Here is a 19,731-nt window from a genome sequence, read left to right as displayed (position 1 = left end):
CTTCCTCTGAAGGGACCAGTGACAAACAGCTGCTGCCAGAGCTGCTGCCAGGCTGCAGGCCCTGGATCTCAGCAGCACTGAGACAAACCATGGGCAGGGGAACGAGCTCCTGTGCAGGATGCTGTCACACAGGTGCAGGGATGCTCCCAGACACCATTTCATTTCCTGCTGTCATCTCCTTGAAACTACTTAAGCTGCAAGGAAAGCACCCATCAGAAACCCCTGCAGACACCAGAGGAAATGGCTTGTGAAGCAACAACTCATACCTTGAAATAAAGTTTTAGTACCACAGCTCATTACAAAAATTAAACTCCTTTATTTGGGAAATTAGAAAAGCTCCAAGTTGGCAGGTCCTGCACTTCATTTCCCAGGAGAAGGGCTGGGACAGCTCGGCTGGACTGCAGGGAGGTGGCCAATGGTGCTTCCTGGACTGGCCACAAGAACTGCCACCACACTGGACACACTGGGCTGTCACATTTCCCCAGTTTGTGTTCAGGACCTTCACACCCCAACTGTCTTTGTGCAGGTTGGCACCCCGAGTGCCTCCCTTGCTCCACAGTGGGCCTGAAGAGGGGTGGCCTACAAAATTCAATGAAATGAAGCAACACAAGGGCCAGGGCAGGAAACTCACCAGCTTGGCAGGGAACACCTGCCCAGGGGCTCATCCTCACTCCTCCTGAGCAGCCTCCCCCTGCCCTGGCACCCAGGAGAGGCAGGACAGAGCCTGGCACTAAATGTTCATGTGGAAGCCGGGGGCTGGAGGCTTCTCCTCGTGTGCTGGCAGCGCTTTGGGCTTGGCCAGGGATGGTTTGTGGCACGTGGTGTCTGTCAGGGGAGGGTAGTACTGCCTGTAGCACAGGTAGGCGAGCACCAAGCCCATCACTGAGCCAGCCAGCACATCTGTGGGTGAGAGCAGAGCAAAGTTAATGGCCCTTCACCCTCCCAAGCCTCGTGATCAATTCCTCAGCAGCAGCTTTTCTGCTAGATCCATAACCTGTAAACCCAAGCTTGGTTTGTATTTCAAAACCACAGAGGAAGGCACGAGTTCCCTGCAGGTGGCAGCAAAATTGCCACTGGAGGAGTCAAAAAAAAAAAACCCAAGTTGCTGTTTGGGGCTCTGAACACTTCTGTGGCACCACAGCCCGCCGTGGCTGGAGTAAAAAAAAAAACCCAAGTTGCTGTTTGGGGCTCTGAACACTTCTGTGGCACCACAGCCCGCCGTGGCTGGAGTGCCCTGCCCAGGGCACCCTGTCCAGCTGCACCAGCAGATGCTCACCCACCTTCCCAGTGGTGCTTGTAGTCGCAGGTGCGGGACACGCCGATGAGGGTGGCGAGGAAGAGGGGGAGGAGGAAGGCACAGAAGCGCAGGGCCCGGCCCCCCCGGCCTGGAACGAAGCTGTGCAGCTTCCCTGCCAGGTAGAAGGCGGAGAAGGCAAGACCAGCAAAGGCAACTGGAAGAGAACAGGACAGTGTCAGCTCAGAACAGCTCCAGGTTTGCTGCCAGACCCTGACCCTCTGCTGCTGCAGGAAGGGCTGTGAGAGGTGTCTGCCCGCCCCTGTGAGCCAAGGGAAGTACCAGCTGCGACTGATGGATCCTAGAAGCTGCTACCTGGCACACATCCCTCCTTCTGGGTTGCAGACAGCTTTGGACCACATTTCCCACCCCATTGCTTTGCAGAGCGAAACCCGAACCCCTCCCAACGCAGCCAAAGCTGTGGGGTGCAGGAAAGCAGATCCAATGTGCCCTCCCCAGGGCTCCTGCTCCCCAGAGCTCGCTGGGCAGGGCTGCAGCAGAGGGGGGTGGCACTCACAGGAGGCGTGCCCGCTGGGGAAGCTCTTGCGGCCCTCGGTCACCCTGCGGGCGTCCCCCGTGCACAGCAGCTCGGCGTTGGCTCGGCCGTCCGGGAAGCAGCGCTGCAAGAAGTCGGGCCGTGGCCTGGCACAGGGAAGTGGAGCTCAGGGCCCTCCTGCGTGGGCACCCCCAGCACCCCCAGGGCAGCAGGGAGCAGCAGGGAGCTGCCCGTGCCAGCGCCATCCTCCCCAGCCTGGGCCTAAGTGAGCCCGTCTGAGTGATGGCCTGAGACAGCAGCTCCCCAGTGTTTTTTCTATGGCTGAATTGTCTTTGCAGCTAGGAAAAAAACCACATTCTTTCCAGGCTGAGCGTGTGCAAGTTCAGCTCCTGGCCCTGGGTGTCGCAGACCTGCCTCCCCCGCGGCGCAGCTGGGAAGCAGCCAGTGCTCACCTCCCCACAACGAGCTTCAGGGCGTTGGTGAAAACCCCGTTCAGGGCAAGAGCAAGGCTGGCAGCTGAGAGAGAGCACAAGGGTCACATCAGCATCGTCCCCACCTGGGAGTGCAGCACGCTCAGGGCCCAAGCTGCCTTTCCCTGGAGCAGGAGGAGCTCACCAAGGCAGGCTTCCCTCGTGTCCTCGTGGTCAGCGCCCATGAACAGCCTCGCCAGCAGGATGAGCAACAAGGGAGACAGAAATGCGATGAACTGCACGACACAGGGAGAATTTTAGGTGGCAGTGAACAGGTTTAAGTCCTCACCAGAACACAGAAAGCTCTGAGCACACTTCCCTTCCCCAAAGCCAAGCAGCAATCTGTCCTCTGCAATGGCTGCAGTTCCATCAGAACAATCCCTCCCAGCTGGATTTGCAGCAGGCCCTGATCAGCCCAGCACGTCCTTTGGTTCTCAGACAGCTCTTCTGGCAGAGTGCTGCTCTGGCTGCTGCTGGGGGTGTCCCCAGGCACAGCACCTCAGCTCTCCCCTCCCTGCCAGCCCCAGCATTAGCGCTCTGTCAGCAGCACCCGCGCGCTGTCAGCAAAACCTCGGCAGTGCTGATTCAGAGCAGCAGTTATCATCATCCCCATCTCAGCCCTGGGGACTCACCCCGGGACATCCTCACCCCTGCCAGGCTCCCACGGCCTCTGCTCACACTGCCTGTTCCCAGTGCTGTCCCGAGGTTTTGTTCCTAAATGTTTAGTGGCCACCTCTGGCAGGAAATCCCACCTGCCAGTTGCCAACTCAGAGCCACAGCCCTTCACCTCACACCTGTGACAGAGGGTGCCAATCCCTCTGACACACTGCTCTCTCCTGGAACTCCAACACAGACTTAGTCAAACTCTTCTAAGCAAGCCTAGAGCCGTTGGGAAAACATTTGACAATAAAATGACAATAAATCCCTGCTAAAAATAGCAGCTCGCAAGGAAAACATTCCCTGATAGTGGGAGCTGTGCTATCTTCCACACACCCGGCAAGTTAGACGTGGAATGGATTATGGACAACAGTGCAAAGTCCTCATTAGTTTTATGAACTTCAAATCCCAAAGGCAATGCATGGTAAAGCCTCAAAATATGACAAAAATCACAGCCTGGCTGGTACTAATCTCACAGGATGGGTAGAAAGGGACCACTGGGGACCATCAAGTCCAACCCTCTGCTCAGGGTCCTCAGAGCTGTGTCCAGATGGATTATGAGTATTCCCAGGTAAGGAAACTCCCACTGTCTGGACAGCCTGTGTCACTGCTCAGTCACCCACACAGCAAAGCTCTTCCTCCTGCTCAGGTGGAAATGTTCCAGCCTGAGCCTCTCTCGCCCCACTGAGCAGAGCTCGGCTCCATCCTCGCAGCCCCTCCCCGCAGCTATTTATCCACATGGATACCAGACCCTGCACTTTCTGCTGCGCGCACTAGGAGCTGCAGGTATTGCAGCACAAGCCTTTGGCCAGCAGCTTTGCTCTGAAAGGAGAGCTGGTAATTCGAGAACAAACCGAAGTCAACGCAGGAAGCACTGGTACAGGGAAGCTGTGGATGCCCCATCCCCGGAACTATTCACAGATTGTTTATGGTCTGGTGGGAGGGAGGCAGGGACGGAATGATCTTTTCAGCTCCCTTCCGACCCAAAACCACGTGAGGAACCCGCTGCACTTACAAACATGAAGACGGTGGGGACGTGGTCCGCTTCGACGTAGGGCTTTTTGTAGAGCCACATCTCCTCGGGCTGCAGCACGCGCTGGAAGGGCGGCAGGAACTCCATGATCCTGGAAGAACGAGACGAGGGAATGAGGCAGGGACAGGGCAGGGACAGGGACAGGGGCAGGGCAGGGCGGGGGTCCCGCACCCACCCGAAGGTGGCGAGGAGCAGAGCCCGCAGCGCTGCCTCGGCAGCCAGCTCCGCTCGCCGCATGGCCACTGCTCGCCCGCGGAGCCGCCGGGGCGGGGCGGGCTCGGCTCGGCTCGGCTCGGCTCGGCACGGCACGGCACGGCTCGGCACGGAGGAGGGACCGCAGCCGGGAGTCCCGTTATCCTCCCACCCCGCCCCGCCCCGCCCCGAGACGGAACTGAGTCATCTCATCATTGGAACATTCAGAACGATTTATTGAAGTCAACCTCAAGCAAAAATTTCAGATCAGTGGAATGTCGTTAAAAACCTTTCCAAAGGAATCCTCACGGAAAAGCAAAAGGGAAAAAGGAAAAAAAAAAAAAAAAAAGGGAAAACAAACCAGAAAAACAAACCAAAACCCAAAAAACCCCACATCTGAATTCCAGAGTATTTGTAAAATAAAATAAAAAAAAGGCAACATCTCAGTAAATAGAATGTACAAAAATTATATGTTCTACCATCACACACAGTCAGTAAGAAGCTAAAATATTACAGGCAAGTCTCGATACGCTCTACCTAGAGGACAGGAGCTATCTATGTACAGGGAACCAGCTTTACAGGCTTCACACTATGCAAGAGGACAGAGGCCAACACAAACCCCCCAAAATATTGGATATCTCAAAGTCTATGCGGCAACATCAAGTCATGATACAGTAATGCCCCGTGGAATCAGACACTCCTCGGTAGTGCCAGGGCTGATCTGCGTCCAAAATCTCTTCCATACCAACTCCGCTGAATACCGACGCTTTGCTATTAAAGACTCGAGTGATTTCCTTAAAATAACATTTCACAGAATCTACAAAGTTTGTTACAGATAAACAAAGTCTACAGAAATAACGACTCTACAAAGGTCCATCTTACAGAGCACGTGGGGATGGAGAGGGATCCGCGGGGATCTGTGTTGTGCAACATCACTGGAGACAGACGGGCTGGGGTCCTCACAGCACCCCGAATGCAACCCCCAAGCCCTGGCTCAGATGGGACAGGGTCACCCCAGGGGCTGTGGCAGCGCCGCTGGCTTGGTGGAAAAGGAAAAGTGACACCAGAATGAGATACAGATCCACCTGGAACGGGGAGCGTAGGGGTTCGTCCAGTCTGGTTATGACCCAAAAGTGAGAGAGAACTGCAAGGTGGGGGGCTCCCGGGGACCCCAGGCAGCTGGGATCTCCAGAGGGACCCCACACACAGCTGGGATCTCCAGAGGGGCCCCGCACACAGCTGGGATCTCCAGAGGGACCCCACACACAGCTGGGATCTCCAGAGGGACCCTGCACACAGCTGGGATCCCCAGAGGGACCCCAGGCAGCTGCCTGCCCCTGGAGCTGGTGGTGGCACAGCGAGGGCACAGCCCCAGGGCACAGGGAGTGGTAAATGGCTTTGGCAAATTCATACATGTTTTCCCTTTTTTATTCACATTAATCACAGAAATCCCCTACACAAAGCACAGTTCCAGCTCCCTACCTCCCGCTCTGGAGCAGCAGGACCCCTCCCAGGGGAACACAGACCTGAGCTGCTCACTCAGAAATACAGTATCACAGGAAACAACCTTTCTTTTCTTCCTGTTTTGCCTTTTTCTCTTCTTTTTTTTCCCTCAGAACAACACTGGGAATACATCCAACGTGTAGGAGTGTATCGTAAGTGCAAATGTTTTTTGCTACACAAAGAGAAATGGTGGGGAAAGCTGATGGGAATGGGAAGCAGGGGGGGACAGCATTGCTCCAAGGTCGCCTGGGGAGCACACAGCTCCGAGCCAGCTGCCCCCAAACCCTCCCGTTCGCCGTGGATCCAGCAGGGAGCAGGAAGGAACTTGGGGGAAGTCAAGGACATTTTCAATGCAGTATACAAAAAAAATCATGTATAAATTAAAAAAAAGCTGTAAAAGGAACCGCAGAGCTTCAAGTACATTAAACCCTGAATTCAATGAGGCAGAGGTTTCCATGTTAAAGTGACTTTTCCGTACCAGCGTCGGACACCCCCATCCCACCCTCCCCCCTCCCCACCCACATAATTCTGTAAAGTTTCAATATATACAGATTTTATGCTCATTGATAATTATGTCTAGTAATTGTGTCTTTCCCATTCTATCCTGAAATTAAGATAAAAGAAGGGTTTTTTTAGAAGAAAGGCCAAAAATCCACATTCCAGCCCTATTACTCCATTTGAACTGATTCTCCAAGACCATGTGGTGACCAGAGAAGGTGATTTGCCCACGAAATTTCCTTCCTGAGCTGCAAACGCCTTCACCAGTCCATGGACAGGACAAGTCTATACAATAATCTGACAGCTACAACAGCTAATGCTTGCACCACGTGTTCAGGAATGTTGGAACCAGCCTCTGCACCACTGGAATCACAGAATTGTGGAATTCTTGCTTCATCTGGCCATGGGCTGCAGGATGCCTGTACTGTGCCCAGGTGCAGCTGCAGAGAAGCTCCAGTAAACCACAAACCCTCTTCTCTGGGCAGGTGCCACAGCTGGAGGCAGGAGGGCACCTGAAGTGTGGGGCCACCCCAAAAATTTAACACAAAAAACATGTCGGTGTGTTCCCATGAAGGAACAACAATGTGCTGGGACAGCACACTGCAGTCCTCCACCAAAATCACCAGTTCTGTGGATTTCCCCAAGGTCTCAGCATGAAATGACCCAACTATCCAAGATTCCTTATTTTGGAGCCCACACAAATTAATTCAGCAGCTGCCTCCCACTCTGCTGAAGCCAATCCATCAGAACAGCTGTGCAATCTTTTCCTTACAAAGGAGCTGCTCTAAGCAACTACACTCTGGTTAATTACTCAGCTTACAAAGACATGGTTAAAATGTACATTTTAGCATCTGAGCTGGCACTCAGAACAGCCCCTGCAGTCACCAAGACCCTCTGAACTGGCCTTTTCTCATCTAACAATGTTAAAGCTTTTTGAAAGACTCACCTTCTCTTCAGTTCAGAGCTTGGTTCACAAACTGAACAACCTCTCCTGCTTTCCCTTCTGAGTCCAAGCCCAGCTGCTGGCTGCTAGGAATCACTTTTTGGTGGAAAAAAAGCATCTCTAAGAAGTCTGAGCACAGAGTGAACCAAGACATCGAGTGGCACAGGATGAGCAGCAGCCTCCATCACAGCATTTGAGAAGTTTAAAGCCTTCTGTGCCCTCCCTGTGTGCTGGCACAGCACTGTGGCACAGCCAGGGTGGCCACTGGCAGTCTGTCCCCAATGTCCCCAAGGTGTCCTGGTGCTGCCACAGCACGTCCCTCTGCTCAGCAGGTCACCTTGGACACGGAATGCATGGAGCAGGTCGGGGCACTCACACAGCAGCACGATATCAGCAACATATCTGATATATATATATATATACATACATACATATATATAAAATATATCAGCTGATAGCTGCAGTATCAGAATGCTCTGACTTCAGAGAAAATCACTGAACATTATCAAGCCTAATAAAGAATATAAAGTGAACACCTCAGGCCCTACAGACATGATAGCAAGAGCTGTGTTTGGAATTTCTGAGAAGGTTAAACATCCTCAATAAGAGCTTAAAAAGAGATATTTCCCACACAAAACGTTAAGAAAAATAAAATCCTTTTTGTACCTTTTTTTCCTTTAAAAATACCAAAAATCCAGCACTGCTTTCCAGCAGGGTTAGTGTTGGACCCTCACTGGAGCACGGCCCAGAGCAGGAAGTGCTTTAGGGATCCCAAGAGCTGCTGGCCCAGGAGTGCCCCAGCCACCTGTGGGGTCTGGCACCCCAAGGGAGGTGAGGGCAGGTGCTCTGGGCCAAGTCCAGGCACAGCAGCTGCTCAGGGACTGTAGTGTATCCATCACTCTACCATTGCACACAAAAACTCCCCCTGCACATCAGTTTGAGGCTGAGAAGGACACCAGGCAGAGGCAAGACATGTTCTAAATTCCACACAGACTTCTTTGTGATCTCAGAAGTCTCTGTGTTCCCACGGGTGTGTGTGAGGAGTTTTCCAGAGACAAGGTTCTTAATTCCAAGGCTCAGTTCAGCCAGATGCCAGCAACACTTGATTATTTTCAGTACCCACGAGCAAAGGCTGGCAGGGAGTAGCTGTTATCAGCACACAAGTCAGAAGCACTCACTGCACCAGGGCAGGGGGGGACAGTGCTTGGTGAGATCGTGGGCTGGGGGGAAGAGTCACCAAAACTAGCTCCAGCCTGGGGACACCAGTGCCCTGTGGCTCCTTGCACAAAAAAATGGAGGAATATAGGTTTTCTAAAAAAAATTCTGGAGCAAGAGGCAACATAAGCCACTTTGAAAGCCTCACTGAAGGAGTCTGTCTCTCTGATTAACAGAGGAAATCCAAGACAGAACCATCTCCTGAGGCTCAGCTGGCTGCTGGGATGTGGCCCCTTACCCAGACACAAAATACCCTGTTCATTGAGGAAGTGCTGAGATGTTCCTCAGCTCCATTAACAATGAAGATTAAAGTTAGAAGATCTCTCTGAACAAAAAAAAATATTATCACTCCATCGAAACCAACACGCACATGGGTCAGGTCCCCCACGTGCCCAAGTCTCCCTGAAGCCAAGGGGAGCCTGAGAAGGCAGGACTGAAGAATCACTCAGTGACTGCCACCAAACCACATGAGGAAGCCACTGGCAGGACTGCCTTCAGCTCTGACTGGGGCTGGGAGCCTCTCCTGCCTGGGAGGGGTTTCCAAAAGAGGTGGGATAAAGAAATGACCACTGTGCAATTAAACTCTGAATTTTTGCATGTCTGCAAACACCCAAGACAGCTCTGGAGCGAGGCACCACCACTTCTTCCCCACTGTCAGACCTTGTGTTATCAGCACTTCCCAGAAGTCACACACCTGATTTCTCACAGGAAAAGCTTCACAATAATATTCATAAGTAAACATGAGAGACAACCTACCTTCTCCAATGCCTTTAACAATAAGTACTGGAACAGAGGCATTTCAGAGTCACCTGGTCTGACACCCACACCTGTCTGTTTGGCATCTCAGTGTTACAGAGGGGACAGGCTTTGCTCTTTCCATAAACTAGACACAAAAGTTACGTTGGCTTCGCTGTTTTGTTTTTAAAGACATGATGACTGATCAAAGCCAGATCTTCAACACCCTTTCAAAATTAAATAAATAAATATGTGGCTATGCTTTGCTTTCTACACTCAACATTATTTTAAACAGAATATTCTTTTCACTGTCAAAAGGTTTACGGTTTTCTTCAAAGGCCAAGACGCTCCTGGTTTCCAACAGTAAGAGCTGCTGTAGCACATTCAAGGGTAAAAGAAAGACCAAACAATAAAAAGCAAACACCACTGCCTGGTCCTTCTCGCTCAGGTCAATGGTCCCACTCCAGCTCACACGCGGCGGCTCCGAGGACAAAGCCGAGTGTGGCACTGCAAACTCTGAGTTCATCGCCTGCTGCCCCCTCTTCTCCCCTCCCGTGTTTGTTTTTAACCAAATTCACTCCTTTGCCTCTTCCACAGCGTTCTGTGCTTCCAATTTGCACTTGATCTTGCTCCAGTACTCGGGTGCCACAGGAGATTTGGGGTCGTGTGCGGAGCAGCAGAGGCGGCCGTCCAGCGCCGACGGCACCAGCGCTCCCTTCTCGTGATCCTTGCAGAAGGAGTGGGGGCAAAACTCACAGAAGGACACGGCAGGATTGCTACAGATGTCACACTGATGCCACGGACATTCCCACTTTCCTGAGGATGGGAGGAGAGAGAGAGGAACTGGAATTAGTGCACTTTGGAGACGGCACTGGCCTTTAAGCCTCACTCCGTGTTTGTTTGCATTCATCTGAGCAATCCAAGTTCAGAAAAATCAGCCACTACTTCTGTTTCTCATGTACAAGAATCTGACTGAACACAGCTCTATTTTGCATTTTTTAGGCAAAAAGATCACGTTCTTGTTTCAATCAAAATAAGAGGAAGTTTGATTCAAGAAGAGGAATAAGAACAACATTAAAAAGTATGACAAAGCCTCTGCCCACCAGTTCCATTTAGGAACAGTCACCTGATGTACTGCTAAAAGTGAGTGGTATTGCAAAAGCAAATTTGGTGCACTTAGTGCAAATGAATACTGCATTTAATGTAAGTGAACACTTATTTTATGCATTTTATGTACATGAATGCTGCATTTAATCTCCAACACTGTCTTGTAGCAGGAAGGAAAAGTTGAGCAGGAGGAGCCACTGCTCTTACCAAAAGGTGGTTGAGTCAGGTTAAGGCATAGGAGGTGGTATGCTTTGGGACAGTCCTTCTTATCACACATGACCAGCTCTCCCCCATCTCCACACTGGAAACAGTTATCTTCATGCATCTGCTTCTGTTCTGTTTTTATTTTCCGTTTCTTCTGCTTTAGTTTTGCATTTTTCACCTTCTCTTCATTTGCCGTTGCAAATGCTGTCTAAGAAGGAGAAAATCACAACACAGAGTCACTTATAAACCCCCAGCATTCAAGTAAATTTTGGGTTATTATTTTCATGAATTCTTATTAAATGAGATCTATTTAAAATAGTTTTGAATCTCTAAAAGTCAGAAGTGCTCACTCAGATGTTTCTGAATTAACTTCCCACCAGACACAACAGCATGGCAGGGCAGACTATAGAATCTTTAGAGACTTCCAAGGGTAGAAAGCATTAGGATTCATTTTGAAATGAATCAAAGCCCTCTTTGCCCTAGAGAATCTCTGGATTTGGGAGGAGAAGCTCCAGTTGCAGCCGTGTACCTTGGGCCGCACTCCCAGGAAGCCGCTGCAGTTCTCAGCTCCGCAGTGACACTCGGTCCTGCCATTGCCCAGGCAATCCAGGTTGTAATTGAATGTTAACTCCATTCCTGAAATTTAAAGAAAATTTATCCACATGAACACTGAGGGAAGACAGGCCTGTGACAATGACATTTCATTAGCATTTGTTACCATGAGATCCCTGCTACAACTGGAACTTTAAGTTTTCCAATGAATGAAAAGTTCCAAAACACTTCACTAGTATTAATGATTTCAAAGAAAAAAACTATGATTCTAAGTGAGGAACTTGGCCACTGCAAAACAAAAGCAAACACGCCAAATAGTGCCATCCTTTTACCTGCAGGAATGTCACAAAGAGCAAACAGTCCAACTCTAATGTCACCATTCACTGTCCACTTCTGTGTTTCACAGTTTGGGTTACAACTATGGTTCATAAAACGAGAGTAGTTCCCCTTTGGGCCAGCATCTATTATTCGGTCCTTCAAGGAAAAAGACAAAGATGTGTTTAGTACTTATAAAGAAGAGTTTCCTGCTGCTGAGTGGCATTTGCTATGAAACAAGACACAATATTCACCTTGGTTACAGTGAGCATATAAAAGTTGGTGACACTGTTCTCGTGAGCACGTTTGATCCGCAGCCGGCACTCCTCCTCGTCAATCAGCTCCCCAACATATTCATTCACAAATTCACCCTGCAAAGGAAAGGAGGACAAAAGTAAGAAATCTCTGCATCCTAACCATGCTCAGAAAGGGAAGCAGCACAGAAAAAAAGCATTAACTATAAAAAAGACTCTGATCATCACAAGAAGTGTTACACTTCACTGGTCTGGTAGGCACAGTGTGAACACATGCACCAGGTAACTGCTGTCCTAGCAATACAGCCAGGCAGAATAAAAGGCAGCCCTGCTCCTGCATTCAGTACACAAGGCAGTTGTCAGGTCTATAAAACCCTTTCAACCTTCCTGCTTTCTTTCAAAGAGGGCAATGTGACAATATTCATGGACTCCTCAGGAAACAGGAACTTTACAGTAAGTATTTTCACTACGTAATTCACTTTTACTAGGACTTTAGTAGTCAATGAGCTCAGAACATTTGCAGTAACACAGTTTTCATGAAGCACAGATTTTAAAAGTTCTGAATTTAATAAAATTAATGGCTAGACCCCATGTTTAAAAGCAGCCCTTTAGGCCAACAGTGTTTTTTAAGGAAAATCAGAAGAGCTGGGATGTGACTGACACTTTGATACAAGGTCACCAATGCATTGGGTATCACCCTGAGTAGCCAGGCAGCTGCTGAGAGGTTAAAACAGTTCACTCTCTGGAGGTGCAGTATTGTATTTGTGGGGTGCCCAGATGAAGGAAGGAATGATGCATCTGACTCCATGTTCTTAGAAAGTTAATTTATTATTTTGTGATACTATATTATATCAAAGAATACCAAACTAAGCTATATTAAAGAATACAGAAAGGATATTTACAGAACGTCACCGTGATATTTTATGAAAAATCTTTTACTAGGATTTTCTCCTGAGAAGCTGAGGAGCCTCAGGAGAGAAATGTAAACAATAACTATCTGCTGCTGTGGAATGCAACAGGTGCAGCTTCCATTGGTCCATGTGGATTGTTTTCACTTGATGACCAATCACAGCCATCTGTGCCAAGGCTGTGAGCAGTCACAAGATTTTGTTATTAATTCCTCTCCTGTCCTTTCTAGCTTCTGATGGATCCTTTCTCTCTATTCTTTTAGTATAGTTTTAGTATAGCATTTTAATATAATATATATCATAATATATATATGAAACATGGAGACAAGATTCTCATCTCTTCCCTCATCCTGGCACCCTCGAACACAACCATAACAGAAGGTTAAAAAGATAATATTGAAAACTCATCTGGACACAGCTTGATCCTGATTGGCTAATAAGTCAAAACAATTTACATGAAACTAATGAAACAATCACCAGTTGGTAAACAATGTCCAAAGCAGCAAAACACAGGAGAAGCAAATCAGATAATTATTGTTTCCATTTTCCTCTGAAACTTCTCAGCTTCCCAGGAGCAAAATCCTGGGCGAAGGGATTTTCCCAGAAAATATGATAACCGTGACAGTGCAATCTTTCCCCCAGCCCCACCCTGGTGGCTGTCACAGCCCTGTCCTGGCTGGCTGTACCTTTTTGATGCTCCTCTTGGTGCGCAGGCCCCAGCCGCGGCGCTCGGTTTTGATGATCTCGGCGTCGGGGTAGAGCCTCTTGGTGAAGCACTGGTTCTGGCAGCGCTCCCCAGCCGGGCACACCTGCGGGTGGCACTCGTACTGCAGCATCCTGTTGAGGCACTCCGACTCCAGCCCGCAGGGGTTCTCGTCTGAAGGCTTGCAGTTACAGCGGGGGATCTCCGACAGGTCGGCCACCTGGATCTGCACCTTCCCGATCACCTTGTTGGACTGGGGAACACAGGGCAGAACAAGGGGTGAAGGCAACACACTGGGAACGCAGAACAACTGACATGAAAAGGCAAAGAAAAAATTGTAGGAGTGTAGGAGAGTGCCCCCTAATGACAGAGTGGCAAAGCTAGCCTTTGTCCCCCAAAAAAGGAAAGAGGCCCAGAAGTTTCTCCCAACGATCAGGTGAAAAGCCACCTTATAGGACCCCAGAGGCTTCACTAAAACCTTGGGGTCCCCTAATTGGATACGAGCCAAAAAGTCCCACCTAGCCCATAAGGTAGAAAAAGAGGAGGACAAAAGAACTAAACTGCTTTTGTGAAAGTGTTTCTACCAGGGGTAAACCACTGTACCTGGCTCGGATTTTTCTGTTTGTTATTTTGCCTTTTATTAAACCTTTTTGTTTCTAACACTGCAGCAGATGCCATCTTGCTCATTCTTTGCCTCCAAAGGTAATAGCTAAGCTATCCTTGGGTGTATTAGGTTCCCTTTTGAAGGCTCATAGAACCCTGGCCCGACAAAATAGAACCTAATAGATTTTATTCCGTGTTTTAAGGTACTATAAAACACAACAAGAGATTTGCGAAAAGAACAGCAAAATTACGTGGATTTTGTTATGCTGCCACTGTTGAACACTGTAGCTATGATATTTTATGAAAAATCTTTTCTTAGGATTTTTCCCATCCTGAGGAGCTGAGAGCCTCAGGAAAGAAATTTAAATAATAAATATTTGCTGCTGTGGAATGCAACAGGTGCATCTTCCATTGGTCCATGTGGATTGTTTTCAATTAGTGACCAATCACAGCTACCTGTGTCAAGGCTGTGAGCAGTCACAGGATTTTTGTTATGCATTCCTATTCTCTTCTTGTTCTTTGTAGCCTTCTGATCATCTTCTCTCTCTGTTCTTTTAGTATAGTTTTAATGTAGTATTTTAGTATAATATATAACATAATAAATCAACCTTCTAAAAAAAATAGAGTTGAACCTCATATCCCCACACTTAGATAGTCCACCTCAACAGAACACCTTGGTGCATGTACATAACTTAAAATCACAGAATAGTGTGGGTTGGAAGGGACCTTGAAGACCAACCATCCCAGCCCCTTCCACTAGACCAGGTTGCTGTGATCCTCACCCAACCCATCCCTGAACACTGCCAGGGAGTGGCAGCCACACCTTCTCTAGGCATCCTTACTCAGGCACAGGGCAACTTCCTCACACACAGAATAAAAATAAAACAGAAAAAGGCCAACTCACTTTAATGTGTTTATAGGGCGGAGGCTTCCTTGAATTCCTTTCAATTTCCAATGCCTCTTTGCTTTCTCTTTGTGCTTTCAGTTCCTGGAAACGCTTTGCTGCTTCTTCAAGTGCTGTGCAAGGAATTCAGAATAGAAAGCAATCAGCCCCAGCTGCTGCTAATCAAATATGTACATGTACATGTATCTATTTATTTTTTTTTTAAGACTAGGAACAGAACTCTATTAACAAAAAGACAAACTAAAAATTAGTTATTGCAATTTTATCATGAATTTATCATCAGGTACTTTCAGCAGGTCCAAGAAACTGAACAATGATCCCATGCAGCAGAGCCCAAGATCCATCTCAACATTCCCCCGTTTGTGGAAGCACTGAACTGGCCCACAACAACACACAATGAGTAGGCACTCAAACACATTTTTATCTGCAGTCAAGGGATCAACACAATGCTTGGATTTCACGTGAACACAGAACACTAGTCACATAATATTCCCATGCAGGTTAAGTGGTGATGGAGACACAAACACGTGGAATTTTTGTCATAAACCACTATAAACTTTGTTTGATTTTACCTTTCTTGAAGGTCTTGTTAATACTAGTTTGCCCCTCAGCAAAGCTTTTATCTCCTTCAACATAAGGGAAAACTCTGCCCTGGTGTACCCAATAGTAGTCATGTGAACCAAAGAAAAATACTGGGAAGTCCCCGATATCATGTTTGAGGCCCTGTATGTTGAGAGGCACAGACCTGGGATTGCAGATCTCTGCTGGCCACCACCTGCAGAGTAGGAGAGAAAAGAGCAATATAAATCCCCTGTAACAGAGCTTCCCAGTTTCCCTGAGGGGATTGAGAAATAAAAGCCAGTTTTCCTCTTTCAAGGAAATGAATTCCTCCCTCATGCAGCCAAGGCTCCTGCTGGCAATGCCTGGGAAGCTCCATGCAAAACACAAGCAATGTTCTTACTCCAAATTCTGGGAAAGCCTTCTAAGAATATCCATGGCCTGAGAGTGGGTTTCCAGGATCACCTGCAAACACCTGTGTTGCTGCAGCTGACTAAAACAAACACCAGCAAGGACAGCTGGGCTCTGCCAGCCCCTGCTTTCCCACATCCTCACCACGCTCTGCAGAGCAAAGGTGTGTGCAATCCAGGGAGAAGCAGGAGCATCACAGTTCAAGGGTGACATCCACATCTCACCCCAAGCACAGGAATATTGTATTTCTAACTCTTGTTCATGGTGAACAAGAACAAAAGCTGCTTTTATCTTCCTGCAATTCCAGAGTGCATTAAAACATCCAAAGCATTAGAACCCCCAAAAGGTGGACTTGCCTGTAATTCCCAAGCTTGACCCAAACGATCTGCTTGTACCGCAGCTTCTTGCCAGCTTTACAGTCATTGCAATTCCAGCAGCCCTCAGGCATTTCTATGCTGAGACACTCGGGGTGGAAGGAAGCTGGGCACGACTCACAGCACAACAGTTTGCCACCTTGAAACAAAGAAGCCCTGCTTGGTTTGTAGAAGTCAGGATTTGCTCCCCCCGTGCACAGCAATTGACATTCATTTAAAATCATCCACTCCAGATTCCCACTGCCCCACAGAAAAATGGCAAAAGAAAGGGATCGAGTCAAGCTTCACAATGTTGGTTAAAAAGGACAGTGCTGGGCTTAAACTAAGCTGGGATTCTTGCCTGCATCAGGCAAAAAAGCAGCTGAGGACTCAAACAGGAGGTGAGTTGGCAGGAGGAGCAGCATTCCCTAGGGAAGCACTGCAGCTGGGAACAGTGCTAGCAGCTTTTAGTGCTCTGGTGATGGCCAAAGCAACCACAAAACTCCACGTTTTTCAAGAATCCTTTTCAATCAACATTGCTCTGACTGAATCCCCAGCAATCATTAGCGAGCACCAACCCCACAGCCTATAGGTTGATCAATACTTTTCTGCTGCAAGGACAGGAAAAAGAGTTGCAATAAGTGTGTTTATTCCAGAAAAAGTTTACCAGGATGAGCCCAGTACATAAAGCAGAATGAGACACACATGAGTTGTCCCCATCCCAGAAATTCTTGGTGCACAGAGGGAATCTCAGCACTGGGGTTCAATGAATTTCTGAAGTTCACACTAATTTGGGCAAAAGTTATTTTGGTTGGCTCACATTTTGGATGATGTGGAGAGCCACACCACATCTCTAAGCCACTCTCAGCAAAGCAGCTCATGTAAGATGACTTGAGACATTACACATACTGTAATATTTTATACATGTAGGTATATAAAATATATATACATGCGCTTATATGTATATATATTTAAAAATCAACAAGATTTTGTGGCCCAGATGGAAAATCTGGGAGAGACTTGAGAGTATTCAAACCAATTTTCAATCACAGTATCAAAAGAAGTGCGAATGGTCACTTTCAAACCTTTATCAGAAAATCTTGTTCACCTATAGACTTCCCAAAATACCATTGCATTAATTGATCACTGCATGTTACAATAAGCATTCCTTAAACAATTCAGTTGCATGACCAACACTGTATTTCCTCTGCTAAAACCAGTGAAATCCAGTGACACGGATCCTCCAGAGCTCCCAAACCCATAATGAAATTTTTGAAGTATTTTTTGCAAATGTAATTTCAGAGGAAATACAGACAAATCACTGAAACATTATCCAAGATGAGAAAATGCCAAGAGATGCAAAAATCAAACAAAATCAAACACAAAACTGTCAATGCTAAGCAAGAAAAAACCCAACATTGCTCTTGGGATGCATTAGGCAGATATGGCTCAAGCTAAGCACAGGGCTCAAAATAATTCTTGTTTTCAGGAATTACAGGACTACTGCAAGCCATTGATCTCACAACGCTGACAGCGACCTAACTTGGGCTGGGAAATGGGGCACCGCCTCTGAACGCTCCCGGGGAACCAAATTTCTGTGGGGAATGAAATACCAGAGCTGAGCATTGCACACAGACAGCAGGAACTGCCCCCAGGGGTCTGAGAGCCTCAGTCCTCCTGGAACCAGGAGGTGACCCACAGGGATCTGGAGAGCTTCATGTCCCACAGGGATCTGAGAGCCTCAGTCCTCCTGGAACCAGGAACTGCCCCCAGGGATCTGCAGAGCTTCATGTCCCACAGGGATCTGAGAGCCTCAATCCTCCTGGAACCAGGAACTGTTCCCAGGGGTCTGGAGAGCCTCAGCCCCCTGGAACCAGGAGGTGACCCACAGGGATCTGGAGAGCTTCATGTCCCACAGGGATCTGAGAGCCTCAATCCTCCTGGAACCAGGAACTGCCCCCAGGGATCTGCAGAGCCTCAGTCCCTGGTCAGCAGGAACTGCCCCCAGGGATCTGCAGAACCTCAGTCCCTGTAACCAGGAACTGCTCCCAGGGATCTGCAGAGCCTCAGTCCCTGGGCAGCAGGAACTGCCCCCAGGGATCTGCAGAGCCTCAGTCCCTGGTCAGCAGGAACTGCCCCCAGGGATCTGCAGAACCTCAGTCCCTGTAACCAGGAACTGCTCCCAGGGATCTGCAGAGCCCCAGCCCCCTGGCAGCTGTAGGGTCCCGGCAGGGTCCAAGCCTGGCTGTGGCAAGGACCCATCCCCAGGGGAGGGGACAGGCATGGGGCACTCTGGCTCAGTGGTGGAGGTGGGACACGAGGCTCAGGGACTTGTGGGGACACACTGAGGCCAAGCCTCCCTGCCCTCCTGCTCTGGCATCCTCCAGAAAGACACAGCACCCACCCTTGTCCAGCCCCAAACTCCCTTTCTCCTCTCAGGACCTGCCCAAAGTCCAAAGCAGCACATCCCCCCTCTGCTTCCAATCTGTTTAAGAAGTGGTTTTACATCAGCCAGGTAAGTACTGAACTGCAACAATATTGAGATCCATCTGCCTCCTCTTCACATTGCTGTGCAAACAGCTCCTGAACCTGGAACAGCCCAGGCCAGACAGAGTGACCAAATCTCTTCCAAGGAGAATTTAGTGACAGCAATTATTTTAAGCCCTTTTATAATTAAAAAAAAAAAAAATTAAAAATCGCCAACAACATGAACACAGGCTCACAAAAACCATGAGTGAAGGTCACTGAAAGCAGTCAGTGTCAGGGGACAAGCAGACATTTCTCCGTTGATTTAGAGAGAAAAAATAGAAAAAGCGAAAGTAAATTAAAGAGAAAGAAACTATTTTGGTTACCTTTCTCACATTTCTTTTTGGAAGCTGACGAAGGAGGAGGAATCATAGGTAATTTCATCAACTCAGCACGATTTGACTCATTCAGTAGGTAGTGGGACTTATAGGCATAGGAACTGAACAGGGGGTCTGAATGGTCCTGCACTACCAGCCCTATACGAAACAAACAGAAAGAGATGAGTTGCAATGAAACTACCCATGATTCCATGAAGGAAAAACCAAATACACCCAATGAACACCTCTAATGCGTTATGTGGGAATGAAAAAAGGATAAAATGAAGAAAAAGGAAAGTCTGACAAAGTTTCTGCACTAACAAAGAGGCTGTGCTGGAGAGACTCAACTGGAAAATCTTGCAATGAAATAAGCTGCTTCTAAGTAGAATTTCAACTGTTTTTTTACCCTTCATTTGTGCATTTATAGAGAAGCACAAGAAAAGCATCAAAGTTTGAATCCATGGGATCCCCTCTCCTTCCCACAGGGCAAAAGGAAGCCCCTCTGCAGACCTGGGGTGATGGTCACTGCAGCAGGGCTGTGCTCTGAGCTGGGGCTACAGATGGAACAGATGTTGGGAATGAGAACTCATTGTCCCACTCCCTGAAAATCTACCCCCGAAATCTTCCCTACAGAAGTGTTTTGCCTCTGTAATTGTGCTGGAAAGCAAGAAGGAGGTCAGTGTTCTGCAAGGCACCAAGGGAAAGCACAGATGGAGGTTCTGCCCTAGGCTGTGGTGGTGAAGCTGCCCCAGCCAGCCCTCCCAGGGCTGCTCCAGAACAATCCAACTCAGTTCCCTACAAACTCCATTCCAGGCCTTTGCAATTCTCTGTCCTGCACCAAGAAGAGCTTTTCCTCCTTGCTCCAAAGAGCCAGGCAGCCCAGCTGAGAGCCCAGAGCTGCAGAGCAGAAGCACTTGGCCAGTAACTCATGGCAAGAGCAGAGCAGCTGAGCCCCAAAGAAACAGCAAAGATCAGCTACC

General features: G+C 48.5%; 2 protein-coding genes across 6 annotated transcripts in view; both read right to left on the bottom strand.

The window, feature by feature from the left end:
• Positions 1–296: 296 nt before the first annotated feature.
• On the bottom strand, positions 297–9,197 carry PLPP5 (phospholipid phosphatase 5). 2 transcript variants are annotated; one of them, XM_064400312.1, is made up of 7 exons: positions 9,058–9,197; positions 3,933–4,041; positions 2,406–2,496; positions 2,243–2,306; positions 1,812–1,936; positions 1,281–1,451; positions 297–900 (listed from the first exon to the last, which is right to left on the bottom strand). In XM_064400312.1, exons 2-7 carry the CDS (start codon positions 4,035–4,037, stop codon positions 731–733), a joined length of 726 nt encoding a protein of 241 aa, XP_064256382.1. In that variant the 5' UTR covers positions 4,038–4,041; positions 9,058–9,197; the 3' UTR covers positions 297–730. The 2 variants fall into 2 exon arrangements, with proteins under 2 accessions (XP_064256382.1, XP_064256381.1); XM_064400311.1 differs by lacking the exon at positions 9,058–9,197 and adding an exon at positions 4,126–4,262.
• The window catches only part of NSD3 (nuclear receptor binding SET domain protein 3), a 39,245-nt gene continuing 23,868 nt past the window's right edge, over positions 4,355–19,731 (bottom strand). For 2 of the 4 annotated variants that reach the window (XM_064400301.1, XM_064400300.1), the window contains 10 exons: positions 18,761–18,910; positions 15,912–16,068; positions 15,159–15,361; positions 14,587–14,699; positions 13,063–13,332; positions 11,469–11,585; positions 11,232–11,373; positions 10,877–10,983; positions 10,351–10,555; positions 4,355–9,852 (listed from right to left, as the gene is read on the bottom strand). In XM_064400301.1, coding sequence (XP_064256371.1) covers positions 9,611–9,852; positions 10,351–10,555; positions 10,877–10,983; positions 11,232–11,373; positions 11,469–11,585; positions 13,063–13,332; positions 14,587–14,699; positions 15,159–15,361; positions 15,912–16,068; positions 18,761–18,910 — 1,706 coding nt within the window. In that variant the 3' untranslated portion in view covers positions 4,355–9,610. Of the gene's footprint in view, positions 9,853–10,350; positions 10,556–10,876; positions 10,984–11,231; positions 11,374–11,468; positions 11,586–13,062; positions 13,333–14,586; positions 14,700–15,158; positions 15,362–15,911; positions 16,069–18,760; positions 18,911–19,731 lie in introns of those variants that run through there. The other 2 variants (XM_064400302.1, XR_010350934.1) reach the window with 2 other exon arrangements.

Source organism: Passer domesticus, chromosome 28 (genome assembly GCF_036417665.1).
Source record: "Passer domesticus isolate bPasDom1 chromosome 28, bPasDom1.hap1, whole genome shotgun sequence".
NCBI classification, from domain to species: Eukaryota; Metazoa; Chordata; class Aves; order Passeriformes; family Passeridae; genus Passer; species Passer domesticus.
The sequence above is the reverse complement of the archived record's forward strand: the minus strand, read 5'-3'. Positions and strand labels throughout refer to the sequence as shown.

Bases quoted from the DNA above. Each gene is read 5' to 3' on its own strand.
- PLPP5 (XM_064400311.1), bottom strand. From the start codon at position 4,187: ATGCGGCGAGCGGAGCTGGCTGCCGAGGCAGCGCTGCGGGCTCTGCTC. The intron at 4,042-4,125 runs GTGGGTGCGGGA...TCGTTCTTCCAG, and splicing joins CTGCTCCTCGCCACCTTCGG to GATCATGGAGTTCCTGCCGC. The intron at 2,307-2,405 runs GTGAGCTCCTCC...GCTCTCTCTCAG, and splicing joins CACGAGGGAAGCCTGCCTTG to CTGCCAGCCTTGCTCTTGCC.